Source organism: Ruditapes philippinarum, unplaced genomic scaffold (genome assembly GCF_026571515.1).
Source record: "Ruditapes philippinarum isolate M1 unplaced genomic scaffold, ASM2657151v2 ctg5752_1_1_1_1, whole genome shotgun sequence".
Lineage (NCBI taxonomy): Eukaryota > Metazoa > Mollusca > Bivalvia > Venerida > Veneridae > Ruditapes > Ruditapes philippinarum.
The window spans coordinates 65528-80502 of NW_026854680.1; the positions used below are offsets into that span (position 1 = coordinate 65528).

A 14975-nucleotide genomic window follows, 5' to 3' on the forward strand; every position below is an offset into this window, starting at 1 on the left:
AAACAATGTTTTTTTTTCTCACTCAACTGGAGTCGTGAAACTTCAAAGTAGGAAAATAAAATGGTCAAATGGACCCTCTGGCACAGACGTGGTTAATGTGTTCACAATAGTATAATGCTTCCAACCGTTACAAACATTAATTATTTATATTAATGAAATATTTAATTATCATAAATTAACAAAAAAAATCTACTCAATTATCGCAAGTCCTGTAATCATAATAGAAACCGTTTTATAGCCGTAGGTGGTTCTTCCAAAACTTCAGTATTGCAAAATATTTAAGGGGTCGAAAACTCTCAATAGGGGTCGAAAACTCTTAGGGGTCTAAAACTCTGGGATCAAAAACTCTTAGAGGTCGACAACTCTGGGGTTCGAGAATTCTGGGGGACGAAAACTCTCGCAATCACAAACATTGGCACATTTCAACATTGAATAAGCTGACCAGAGATACAAACACACACGTAGAGTTGGTGTATGAAATTAGTTTTCGATTGAACTGTAATTATCTAAATTATACAGTAACATAATGCGATGTAATTAAATCTTAAATAAAGTGTACAACCTTTCATCGATCGCGTCGCCATCTTGGATAAGTTAAGCGCGCCAAAAATAGTAAATTCCGTCAAGACCGTAATAAAATGGGGAGTGAGAGTGAGATACGTTTTCTGGGCACTACTGTCCTCATTTTCGGAAACTTCGGCAAAATGTCGGATACGTAATTTTATTAAATATAACAACCGTTTATGTTTGGACATATATTTTGTCCCCACTTGCCGAACCATGTCCCAAGATGGTGGGTGAAATGACCATTAAATGTCCCTACCTAAGCCCATACAGCATCCCTCCCTCTCTCCGTCTCTCTCTCTCTCCCTCTCTCTCTCTCTCTCTCTCTCTCTCTCTCTCTCTCTCCCTCTCTCTCTCTCTCTCTCTCTCTCTCTCTCTCTCTCCTGTTCGAAATTAATAACTTTAACCAGATAGGCTGATGTTTTAGACCCGTTTTGTGCTGGAGAGTAGCTGTAATTGTCAATTAAATTAAAGTCCTTTGTATGGTTGATATTTGTTGTCTTTTATTCTGATAATATAATTATTATTATTTATGTTATTGACGTATACGTTAATTTATTTTGTTTTACATTTTTGAAAATATCAAAATCAGCTCCACTAGAAATAAATCTAAGCAATCACCATAAACTGACCTTTCATTTGTGAATTCATTAGTTCAGGTAACAGGAAGTATACTCAAAGATGGATCAAGTACAGTTTCTGAACAACTACAAGTTGTAAGTGGTGTAAGTAAAACTCTGACATGTGAAACAAATGTAAGCAAACCAGCAGCTACAATAGTATGGTATATTGGAACACAAGAAAAACAAAGATCAACCTCTACAGCCCTAACATTCAACCCACAGAACAACGATCATAATAAACAAGTTTACTGTAAAGCGTTTAACACACAACCTGAGAGTCAAGCTGTCACTTCATACAAATCAACACTCTTTGTACAAGGTGATATAATTTCCTTCAAGTGTTTTTATGGCTATAATAATGTAACAGGAATTCGTGACACTATAATAGTGCAGAATCCGTACAGAAAGTCTCATTTAACAAGACATCTCATGAATACAAAAACTAATCGTAGAATTGCCCCCGTGTGATATACTTTTGATCAGATAAAGGTGTTTGCCTTAAGCAGCTGGGCCTAATGCAAGAAGAATTTAACCTTAAAACAGCGTGCTAGAAAGACGATTACAGTTTATTATATAAAATGTCTCCATCGCATTAAACTTATTAATACGTTCACTTTCAAAAGAGTTTTGAAACGTTTTAATTTTGTATTCATGCTAACAATGTCATGTTATGCACGCTTTAAATAAATGATTCATTATATAATAAAAATGATTGATATATTAATATAGATATGCAGAAATGTGGACGAAATCTTGGAAGAAATAATGTTGAAAAATGCTCTGTTAAGAAACAAATGCTACCCTAGCATCATTTAATGAGGCTGTAATAAACGAAACTTTTGAGACGGTTATATTTCTAAAAGTTGAATTTGGCCAAATATTGAAAAAAATACTTTTCATTAATATCGACGTCTGAAAAATGTCTAATTTAAATATAGTAGTTTATTCACTATTCCTCCTATCATATTGATACATGTATAAACATGTTGATATTATGTGAATTTAATGAGCAATGTACACATACTTTATTGTCAATAGTATACACTGTTATAATTCATGATTTTAGAACCTTTATTTTAGAACGGGCAACAGTAAAATCGTTCTACATTGGTCAAAATGACAGTCAAACAGTAGCTACCTTTGAAGAACACGATGTGAACATTCCTCTTACTTGTGTTGTTAGTGGAATGCCTGCCTCCGAAATTTATGTTAGTTTCAAGGGGGGTATTATTGCAAGAGGGTCTAACACAAATAAGCTACAATACAATTTTGGAAAGATTGCTTGCGCTAAAAGTGGCGTATATATCTGCAAAGGCTTTGATATTTTCGGGATGTTTACAAGCAGAACGGTTGAATTGTTTGTGGAGTGTAAGTTAGTTAAATACTATTGTATATTATTTGCTGATCGTAGGTTTCTAAATTTAAATTTGTTTGTATAATAAAAGATATAAAGGGATATGTTTGATCCTACATTTTCTTAATTATTATAACCAGAATAAACTTTACGTCAGACTTTACATATGTTTAAACCAAATCAGTGTTATTGTATGAGCAATTGACATTAATTCCACTTTTTGAAATATAAATATTAAAGATTTAAAGGAGCGAAATAAATTCATCAAAATGTCACCATATATGTTTTGATGAAGGTGCAAGCACAAACTACTTTATTAGTAACTCTTAGGTTAAACATATTTTTGAAGAAAAAAATGAAATTGTTTATATATTGATAGGTTCACCAAGACCAATACGACAAGTCCTTCACAACATAACCAGTCAGATTGGTTCATCAATATTACTTACCTTCAAAGTGATAGCATATCCTGAACCGGGACCTAAAGGCTTTAAATGGTTCATTGAAGACAGGCTTAATTGGATTTCTTTATTAAGTAACAAAGATTTTCAAATTTCATCGTCTGGTTTGGAGACTAATTTAACAATCTCAAACGCATCTCGGGAGCATTATGGAAAATATCGTGTTACTGCTGTAAACAAAATTGGCTCATATGACCAGATATTTTTTCTTTCAGAAAAAGGTATTACCAGTCGCTTCTTTTTAATTTTCTAAGCATTCATACATATGTTATATTTGCACACTTTCATTATTTTGTCATATATTAATATATCTCATTAACTGAAGATTAATGTCATTATAAAATACAATCATCTTCTTATAATTTGATGTAACTGTACATTGTTGAGTACAATACTAAAGACTTTTGGACGTGTATACAGCTGCCAACCTATATTGGACGAGGCGCTAGCAGCGTGTGGTATAGGTTTTGCAGCTGTGTACGATAAGAATACCAATAAGTACAATAAGATTTTGATATGGACTAAAAAAAGAAAAAAGCATCGGATGGAGTATAATATGCATTTGATTTAGAAATGAAAACTTGATCAATTGATAAGATATGATCCAATAATGATTTGTTTAAGAATATCAATGCATGAAACGCTGAAGGTTATTAGCCATATATTATAATTGTTTCGTTCTTCATCAGAATGGTAACAAATCAATGCATACCTGTAACGTGTTGTTTACAACGGAGTAAAAAGGTGGATATATACTTGCTTGAACAAAAGAAAATTGACCAAACGAATACATACACTCATTGAGACTGGAATAAACATACTGAAAACGTTGACAAGAATGAAGAAATATTGGCCCATATATAACCTACTTATAAGCCTGATATTTCTTTGAAACCGAAATTTGCCGAAATATTTTGTATTTACACAATCATTAATGACTTATGGCACTGTTCGTATATGGGAAAAATGAGTCTGGGGTAGATTGTATTGAACGCACACCAAAAACGTGAAGGCTGAGGTGAGCATCTGATCCCGAAAATATATAAAAAGATAATGAAATTGTTGAAAGAGATGCCAGAAATACAGTGAGTAGAATTGTGTGAAAGCAGCAGAAAGATATTCTCAAAATATTTTCCGAAATGTAGTAACTGGTAATGAACTTTGAGCTGTACGAAAAACAAACAATCAAAAATGAGCTACCAAAGCTAGCAAAAAAGATGTAACTGAAAAACTCAATGAGTACCAAAAAAAGGTTTTGTTTGCATTTTTTTCGTAGTACAAGTGGTGCAATTCAGGTGCCAGTGATAGAAAGACAAAATTGTTACATGGAAGTACTTTAAAGAAGAAATTTGAAATTATACTATCAAATTAGGTTTAAACATGTACGACATTTACACGATATCGTCCCTCATAAGTCATAAGCTCATATGTCTGTCATTATAAGACCTTTTCACAGAAGAAAAGTTAATAAATTTATCGCACCCTGCTTATCCAAAACACCTTGCCCCTTGAGATTGTTTTATTTTTCCAAAATTGAAAACGTCCTCGCTTGAACAAGATGTTTATCACTTGGATCTTACAACAATACCTTACCAGTATACCAAAATCAGCGTACCGTGACACATTCCGGAAATGTATCCATCAACAAAAAGAAGTGGATGACAGTAGAAATAAGTGATTCTTTAATGTTAAACGTTCAACTTAAAGACAAGCAATATTTGTTTGAACATATTACAGTAAATTTTATACAAATGTAGAAAGTGATAATAATGAGGAGTTAAAATATGATTACAAAAAAATCTAACAATTATTTACACTAAATAATAATGATGTTAGCAAATGCATACAGGTTTTAAAGTAATGGTATCACGCATTTTAAAAAAGTTAAGAAGTCAATGAAGTACCAAATCTGAACTTCGTGTATATAAAATGAACAAGCAAGGAAATAAGTCTTATTATGACAGCAATTGGTGAAATAATATTTTCTTGCATTGAACTTCAAATTGTATTAACTTTCATTTTATCGTCGCATCAGTGTTCTTAGTGACTTGCAAAGCCGGTAAAAGTAGCCAAGTACATTTTATGATGTTATATTTTTTCCCTAGAGGTTTGTTCAGCGCAATATTATTGTTGTGTGTGCTATGGTAGCTGATTTGTGCCATTTCGTGATTTCGCTTCGAGACCCCGTAAAGCGAAATATCGAGAATTAACAAGATAAAAGACGGGGCAACGAAGCGAATACACGATAATTAGCGGAAGCGCAGGGCAAATACATAAAACGTCGCCCCAGGGGGTTGCTGCGGTGGCATAGAGGGGATATCAGAAATATTTTATCTATCACGTACGCACGCGATGTGGGACATCAGAAATATTTTATCTATCACGTGCGCACGCGATGGGGGACATCAGAAATATTTTATCTATCACGTACGTACGCGATGGGGGACATCAGAAATATTTTCTCTATCACGTGCGCACGTGATGGGGACATCAGAAATATCTTATCTATCACGTGCGCACGCGAAGGGGACATCAGAAATATTTTATCAATCACGTGCGCATGCGATGGGGACATCAGATATATTTTATCTATCACGTGCGCACGCGATGGGGACATCAGAAATATTTTATCTATCACGTGCGCACGCGATAGCTACTACGTGCGCACGCTACTACTAATACGTGCGCACGCGACAGCTACTACGTGCGCACGCGACAGCTACTACGTGCGCACGCCATAACTTCTACGTCCGCACGTAATACCTTCCATTTCTAAAATGGACAGGGGAGTGCTTATACATGACTTGTTTGAAATTAAAAGCTATCGCGCGCGCACGTAATAAATTGTACGTGCGCACGTGGTAGCTATCGCGTGCGCACGTGGTATTTAAATATTTTTCCGATGCCCCCCATCGGGTGCGCACGTGACAGGTTAAATATTTCTGATGTCCTCCATCGCGTGCACACATGATAGATAAAATATTTCTGATGTCCCCCATCGCTTTCGCACGTGATAGATAAAATATTTCTGGTGTCACCCATCGCGTGCGCACGTGATAGATAAAATATTTCTGATGTCCCCCATCGCGTGCGCACGTGATAGATAACATATTTCTGGTGTCCCCCATCGCGTGCTCACGTGATAGATAAAATATTTCTGATGCCCCCCATCGCGTGCGTACGTGATAGATAAAATATTTCTGAGGTCCCCTCTATGCCACCGTAGGGTGCGGAGCGACATCTAAGAAATAAAACGGCATTTAATAGAGCGAAAGCATGCTAATTAGCGGGGCGCGGGGCGAAGTAAAATTTAAAAAATATCGACCCGCGGGGCGCGTAGCGAGATTTAAGAAATAAAACGGCGGTGACGCGGAGCAAAAAAACATCCTTTTATCAAAACTCTCCTATCCCGTCGAGTATCAGTTCTTGGAACACACTCCCTCAGAATACTAAATCATCAGATTCTTTACAACAATTCAAGCGACTTCTTTCTTACCCACATAAACCCCCTAATTATTATAACACAGGCCATTGCAAACTTCAAATTCTGCATAATCGCTTAAGACTTGGCTGTTGTTTCTTACATGATGTTCTTTTCGGAAAAAAATATTTCAAAATCAAACACGTGCGCTTTTGGTCAAACAGAAACAGTGTGTCATTTTTATCTAATCTGTCCTTTGTATCAGCATGAGCGAGATATCCTCTATAAGAACACCATACAGCTGGATAGATCTCTGATCATAACTCACACTCTGCTTTTGTATGGTTCAAGGTCCTTTTCAAACAATCAGAACGTAGAGCTGTTCTAGTCTCTTAACCCTTATATTGATTCTTTAAAACGTTTTATATAATGCATGACGCTACTGCTATGCTGCTTATATTCATCTCTATTTTTATGTTTTTTGTTTTTTTAATTTCTTTTTGTGTTTTTTCTTTCTTTCGTTGTTTTTCTGTAGTTTTTTGTTTGCTTTGTCAAAACTTACTTAAATTATGTCCTTACCATCAAAATTATTTCTTTCAATCTTGCATTATCAAATGTGTTCACTTTCTGGTAACTTGTAAATTACACTGATATTGAAAATTCTTATTGTTAGATAATGGCTTCTATAAGCTTCTGCTTTCGGTTTAAATCTATAATTATTGTTATGTTGTTATTTACAAAAGTACAAATATGTTAAACCAAAATACGCTTATTAGCGGCTGCTCGAAACGAGGTTTAATGAATGCATAAAACGGCGGTAACGCAGTGCGAAAATACGCTAATAAGCGGGGGCACTGATTTTAACTACTCAAACGTCGGTGCCGCTGACCGGACACACGTTAATTAGCGGTGCGCGGAGCGAAAAGTCGAGCTTTTTAAGAACACATTGACGGTGCCCGAACAACAACACGCTATTTAGCGTCCTATAGAAAAAAATATTTCGCTTCCTGGCCCCGTCTTATTGCAATTAAATCTCGACTTTTCGCCCCACGGTCCCGCTAATTAGCATATATTCGCTCCAAACCCCGGCATTTTTACTTGTTTACTCTCGACATTTCACTTGGTGGGGTGGCTGTGTGAAAGCACCAATGGCACAAATCAGCCACCATAGTGTACATATTTATGATGTTTTAAGTTTACATGCCTTCAGATGACCAAAAATATTTCAAGAAGTGTTAACTTATGCCAAATGTAAAACGATTTTAAGAAAAAGGTAAATCATTCAAGATCCCAGAAATATGAAGAAGCTCAAGAAGAAGCTTCCTTCTTTCATAAATCTCACAATACACAATTGACAAAGCCATTATAGCGCATAGTCACATTTTTAGTATATACACTTATGAAGTAATATTGGCATTAGTCAACAATAAACAGAATATATATGTAAACATAGTAAGATGCAAAATAAGAAACAGGATACACTACTCTTACAAGCTTAAAATGCATTTGTTTCGTAATTACTTCCCTTACATTTCAAAATATCTAATACAAAAGAATATGTCTGAGACTAGTTCCTAAAATTGTGACTGTTTTTAAAATATCTGTTTTGTTCATATATAAATCTTAAATGTTTTTTTATGATTGATATTAAATATAAAACTAAGTATAAAACATTATTTTGCATCTTATTATTTTTGGTATTATTTGTATAAACAATTTTCTAACATGTCAGTACGTACTTACGTACGTACGTACGCACGTGCGTGCGTACGAACGTACATACATAAATTTGTGTACACACACACATAATACTTTTACTTCTAATACACTTATTACTATTTCCTATTTACAAATACATGGTAGTGCTGCGTGCTTTTATCATTTAACTTAAATATAAATATTTCCACGCCATTTGACGTCATATATTCAACCATGAGTTTAGTTAAAGCCATGATAAAATCAACAATTAAATGTTATACTATTCATGAAGTTTAACACATACTTATTAGCTATCTTTCTATCAGCGTGTTGGATTGAAAATATGAATATGTATATTTCCTTTGTATATGAGGCAGTACAACTATGCGCAATCAATAAAATTATTAAAGAATGTAACACAATATACTATCTTAATATTATATCTACATCTTCTTATCTCAAATGCTTTATATACATATACAGATAAATTTCTTATAACTTATGTACATATAATATGTGAGTAATGATTGATTTGGCAGTATTAATCTACATGTTTTATACTGCGTGACTAACGCAGTAGGGGCATTTTTACAAATTTTGTTTTCTTTTGGTGTCTTTAGGGCCGTTTTTAATGTGTAAATTATCTTCATAGTTCACACAAAATATTTGACTATTAGATTTATGAAATTTTCATGAACACATTTTTTACATTAAAATACATTTTCAGACTTTTCATGAAAATTCACATAAATCCGGAGGCATGCTGCATAAAGGTGATTCTATCTTTTTTTCTGGTTTGGTTGTTCAGGTATTGCTATTTGAATGCTGTATAATCACCTTGATTATTTGTTGCCTGCTTTGTTAATTTGTCTTCTGACGTCTGGCATGTGATATGCAGGCTTCGTAGCCATTTACACCCTTTCATAAAGCTACTTTATTTAGACCGCCAATCGTTTTCTCGTTTATTCTATTACTTTAGGACCATACGCCGCTTTTCGTGCAATGGCATGACGTTCCGCATTAAAAAGATCCATTATAACCACCGTATGGACACATCTGTGTCTATCTTTTCATTTAAAATGTCATCATTTTCGTGTATAAATCTTGTGTTCTGCTAACACCAGAGGCAGGTTGTGTGGACGGTAGCATGCAATAACCACTACCGTCCATGAACAGTCTCAATCAAACATAGCAATCAATTTTTTCATTTTTACCGCTTTGGATATTGTTTGGGAATTCTGTTGTTTTGTTGTTGTTTTTTGCTTTTGTTCTTTTACCTATTGTATTAAAACGTGAATAACACTTTAATAGATATTATATGCCAATAAGAGATACTTTAATTATCATAATGTCCTATTACTGCATCTGTACCAGTCATTTTGTATCAGATTCCAGATCTAACTCGTGCATGAGTACAATAAAGACGAGTTATACAATGTCAATAGCTCTCGGAGCTGTATGCGTAGTTGTGGTAGTCTACGCAACATGCTTGACCATTCTGTACAAGAGGAAAATTCAAAAGAAAGGTAAATATGTTTTACTTGAAGTTGACCTACATCATTTTACTCATTCTTATAAAGAAAATCCAGTATTTACAGTTACGGTATGACCCACAATGGGAACAATCAGGAACTGTAAAAATAACCACATATGTAAGTTATAAGGACACATGTATCTAAAAGGTTAACATAACCGTATGGTTTACGAATTATGGACATTTTCGCAACTAACGCATAGCTATCAAAATGGTAAAGTATAATAATATAGTCATCATAAATTTATTTTCCTGTTGGTTATTGTTTAGAAACAAATATGATTATAGTATTAAGCTTGAAAAACACAAATGAAAATTGAAATTTATTATTTAGGAAATGCATAATAACACACACTTTCGGTTCTTCTATGTTCAATAGGGAAAAATGCGGGTCGTGTTAGAATGTAGAATAATACACGATTTGAGTTCAAATGCGTAGGAACATAATCACGACGACCGATATGCCTAAGTGATTGAACGAAAATCGTCCATTATTTTACTATAATCCACAAATAATATCTATTTCCTTTCTAAACACGTCAAGTAGAAATATAGTTGGACTATATATTTTGTTGATTAAATTTGTTTTCGCCTCAGAGTTTCCTTTTATAAGCTCTTTTAGCCGAATGAAAATAATTGTCGTTAAGTCTATCGTTGGCAGAAACTTTTTGAGAATAATGAATTTTGAAAACGTTGATAAAATTTTGTGTTTCTTTTTTTTAATTTATAGTTTCCAAGCGAAATACAAAGTAATTATGGTCAAACAAATGTGAAATTTAACTGGTTTGCGACACTGAAATAGTGTTTTTGTTTTGCACGCGCGCTGTTTGGCGCTGCATTGTGACGTCACGTTAACAACACTTTTAACCTCTGTATAGCGTTAATGACTTGAATAAAGATATTGATGTTCAGATTTATTTTCTTAGTTAGACATTTTTATCATACTAGATAGTTTTCAAAACAAAATTCATCAAAAGAGTGTTTGTTATTTATCTTTTTTTCAAAAAAAGTGGTCAGTGTGTCGGTCAAAAAAAAACAGAGGGAGGAAATAGGAACGGCGAGTGCATTGTTTTGGAATATATAATGCTTCCGGCCTTCATTGTTTATATAAGAGAAATCTCCGATAGTGTTAAAAAATGAGCAAATATTATCAGTCTGAACGGTGTGTATCGGCTATTTTACATCGGTTTGGAGTTTTGATGAGTAGGAATTGACTATGAAGGCCGAAGCCCTGATTGGTATATTTTCGCATCAAAACGACAAAACAGGTGTTAAAAGGCTAACAAACACCACTCATATCGGTATTATTTCGATTCTAATATGACAAATAAAAGAGTTAACTAATGCTATTTTTACAAGCGGAGATAACTTCCGTTGCCGATTTTCGTACAACGTTGTTCGATTTCGCACCCTACTGTTGCTAAAATAAAAAAAATAAAAAATAAATAAAAATAAGAAAAGAAGGTTTTCTATCAAGTTTTCAACACTTAAAACTTACGTGTAAGACAGGATTGTATTGTGTTTACATCAGCGCTCGGTTAATCATTCTTGTCAGTTTGAAATGACGTCTTTCTAGTGCCTTCATTAATGAGTTGTATACTTAGCATGACGTCATTACGCTGCATGCTAATCGGCGCCGATTTGTCATATAAATTTTATGAACTGATATGGATCAAACCTGTAGCGGTAATGGATATTTGATATTATTTTAGCATTATAGGAAAAGAAAACATTGTAAGAATAGAAAATAATAATAAAAATGCGTTATTATTATTGTCTTAAAATTGTGTTAACTATTTTATCGAGGGAGAAAAAATAACAGCCGCATGTACATGTATTCCCTAACAAGTGTTTATTGGCAGTTTAAAGTTGTTTTTTCTTCTTTGTGTATGGTGACAAAATCACGAGGAGTGTTAGAATTCTACACAAATATGTAATATGAAATATGTATCAAAATTACACTATTCCTCTCATTTTAAACACTTATGTGATCATTTGCCTTTTTAAAGATCCTTATTTAAAATATTCTTTCAATTTTAGCAAAATGAGGGACTGTTTTCAGAGTTTGCCTAAATTTTGGTTTTGGTTGATCTTGTCATGCAAATGAAATGTTTTTTTGTTTTTGTTTTAAATTAATTAACTTTAAAAAAAACAAGGTACAACATTTGTTATAAATTTTGGCAATATTGAGCAAATCAGTTACACTTATAGTTAAATAATTAATGTCTTTTTCAGAGAATTACATAAATAAGATTGAAAGAAGAAAAAAGAAAGAAAAAAAGTTTACCCTTTTCGGGTTTGTACCTTCGCCCCTCTGTTTCAATGCAGTTGACAGTAATTCGAACCTATTTGAATACTAAGCAAAACAAAGGTAATGCTCTAGGGGGTCGTAATTGCTTTAAAATCTTGAATATTACTTTCCCTTCTAGGTACATCATCACACCTGGATGGAAACAATACGTAAGTCTTGCAGTTTTGTAATAGTCCCTTCCTTTTTGTGCCAATTTGTTTGTTGTTTTATTTTACTTAATATTTGGTTATTTATTTTCCTTAAATGTCAGTTCGAATGTTTGTTATCGATAAATAGATAAATAAAGTTTATGTAAGGAGTATGTTCATAAAATGCAAAAAAGCAGTTGGTTCATAAAAACGAATTTTGATATAAAAGCGTGTCCGTCCTTGTCTACAAGCATATTATTAGATCTTTAAATATACGGCATAACTAATATGTTTAACTTTTAGATTCAAAACAAAAGAAACAAATAGGGAATTCACATTCATTTCTTGTTATAGGAACGACAACATAGTTAATCTTTCCGACATTACAGTGGTACGACAAAATGAAGAAGAGACATCAGTTATTGAAAAAGAATCAGATAAGCAATATACAGAACTGACAAGTTATTCAAACGATAATACAGCGTATGAACTCTTACAAAATTAGAAAGTATTTGTGAGATTGCAGCACGTGCATTATAGTGTATGGTTTATTAATTGTTGTATGGTTTATTAATTGTTGTAGACAGATGTTAGTTTGCGTGTAATAGAGATGATTATTTTTAAGTCTTATTTACAAATGTACTAATAAGAACATTGATTTAGCAATGGATTTTGTAGTCATAACCTGATACTTTATGTGCCCTTTAAGTTAAAAAAGCAATCATATAATGATTATTATGGATCTGTAGTAAAATTATGTTTTATTTAAACACAAAACTATGCACAGGTTTTAATTTTAAAAGAAAGTAATAAATTAGAATAAATAAATAAATGAATGAATAAATAAATAAATAAACAAATAAAGGAATGTCTATGGAATAGACCCTATTATAATCAACTTCTGTGACAGTTACAGCCTGTAGAGTTTAAATCTCTGTTGTATTTTTTTATGTTTTTATTTTATGTTTGTGTTTTTGTATATTGTAAGCTGCTTATTTCTTTTCTATTTCATTCGCCATGGAAACTTAGTTTCATTATTTTATTGATATGAATAATCTTATAGTTGTTTGCAGCTTTTTGTTTATAGTTGTTGGATATTCGTAAAGCCATTTTACTTTATATCATTTTGTAAAGCTTGCGTAGGATTTGTTCATGTGAAGCTATTACTGTGTTTGATATTGTTATGGGTGATTAACACAGATAAATGAAATCAGACGTTAGGGTTGCTGTTGCTGAGTCGTTAAGGCTGATGACTTCTAGCCACTTGCCTATCGCCGCTGTAGGACCAGCTGTTCCTGCATTTCCAGATTCTCTATGACTGTGAGAAACGAAATATTCAGCTAGCTTTAAGAACGTCGGTGGTTCTACGTAGGTAACCGTTTTGGCTAGAGGTTTACTCTTTGCCCGTACATTCGACCACATATTCTGGTTTCAGTCATGAATAAAATGCAAAACCTTTGTTTAACAAACATGGAATGTGGACGGTCTTGTACGATATTTATTCTTTTCATTGAGGTTGATATGGTTACGGAAAGATGAAAACCAATAAAAATTTAGCTGGATAGTGCTATTACTCAAGAAGTGCCAAAGCTAGGTTGATGATATTTTGTATATGATGATTATGTATGTCATTTTATTATTTTCGTCTGTCTGGCTGTTAGCTGTCACTTTGTCAAACCAAAGAAATCTTGATCCTGAAGTAAGTATAAACATTAGGTTGCTGATACGTTGCAATATACAGAGGGTCGTACAGATACAACATTATACCGGCAAGGCACTGCAACAATTTTTTATGTTATTCTTTTATATTTTATGTGCGTGTGCGCGTGCGTGCGGGCGTGTGTGTGTGTGTGATAAAATAATGCTTATTAAATGCTATTTTTTTCGTGTCGTTGTGTGTGTATTTGTAATTTTCATTAATAATTGTAGATAGGGTGTTCTCTTGCAGTGATAGTTTGCAAAAACTTCAATTCTAAATGGAAATTCCTTTAAATTAAAATAGATAAGCTTACTTTACAAACGATTAAATGCCTTGAACAAGTTAAAGTAATGATAATTTTAATAACTTTCGTCAGATCCTTACCCAGGATAAAATAATCTTTGAACGTAACCATATAAAATGTTGATATTTCAGCTTCACATTGAATTCTGATATGTAAAGTGTTATGCTACTATGTAGTGGGTATTAACATACAGTGTCTCATATGTTTGTATTCATGATGAAATAAAAAAAGCTTTGAATAATTAAAAAGAAAAGGATGAATGAACTACTTCGATGAGTAAAGCTGTTTTTTAAGTATAAGTACACTATCTATTCACCTTTTGTAGTGTCTGTTTTATTAGTAATTCATGTACTAAATCATGTTTTGTATTCAAGACCTCATTAATAAAACACCATTCGTATGTTAATTGCACAATTGCGTTGCAAGATTTGTTTACACATAAATATAACACTAGGAAATGGGATTATTTACTTACAAGAGTTCATGTGCCTGCCTTCGTCGATAAATTGAATACATAAGCAAAGCACGGAAATCACTTAGTTTAATGAAAAGAAAATTATCTAATTTAAAGGAAATCTCAATTAATTATACTCGTGAGAAACAATGCATGGAATTTAAATAAAAAGGATCTAAAAGGCTTGTACAAAAGATATAAAAAAAAATACCCCTTGGCCAAACAATGTGGGCTTTCGTCACACTTAATATGCAAACATATATAAAGTAATTGTGTCGCCCTGCTGTGATGTTCAAATTCAACACGTGACTTTCGATTCTTTCATGTGAGGGAGCTATCAGGATAAATATATCAGTGGCCGCTCGGGCCAAATTAATGTACCGTTGTGCATTTGGAGTCTGCCTCAACCAATAAAGATGATACG

The 14975-nt window shown here is 33.2% G+C and overlaps 2 protein-coding genes across 4 annotated transcripts in view; one reads left to right on the top strand and one right to left on the bottom strand.

Annotated features, from left to right (window-relative positions):
* Nucleotides 1-844, bottom strand: part of LOC132740736 (uncharacterized) — a 27164-nt gene extending 26320 nt beyond the window's left edge. For 2 of the 3 annotated variants that reach the window (XR_009627204.1, XM_060728703.1), the window contains exon 1: nt 563-844. The gene's annotated coding sequence lies outside the window, so the exon portion shown is untranslated. The remainder of the gene's footprint in view (nt 1-562) is intronic. The other variant, XM_060728702.1, reaches the window with a different exon arrangement.
* On the top strand, nt 781-14738 carry LOC132740737 (uncharacterized). Its single transcript, XM_060728704.1, has 7 exons — nt 781-793; nt 1219-1506; nt 2268-2555; nt 2921-3223; nt 9510-9647; nt 12085-12115; nt 12449-14738. The coding sequence occupies exons 1-7, from the start codon at nt 781-783 to the stop codon at nt 12597-12599; spliced, it is 1212 nt and encodes a 403-aa protein (XP_060584687.1). The 3' UTR covers nt 12600-14738.
* Nucleotides 14739-14975: the final 237 nt, after the last annotated feature.

Bases quoted from the DNA above. Each gene is read 5' to 3' on its own strand.
- LOC132740737 (XM_060728704.1), top strand. The intron at 2,556-2,920 runs GTAAGTTAGTTA...ATATATTGATAG, and splicing joins GGTTGAATTGTTTGTGGAGT to GTTCACCAAGACCAATACGA. The intron at 9,648-12,084 runs GTAAATATGTTT...TTTCCCTTCTAG, and splicing joins GAGGAAAATTCAAAAGAAAG to GTACATCATCACACCTGGAT.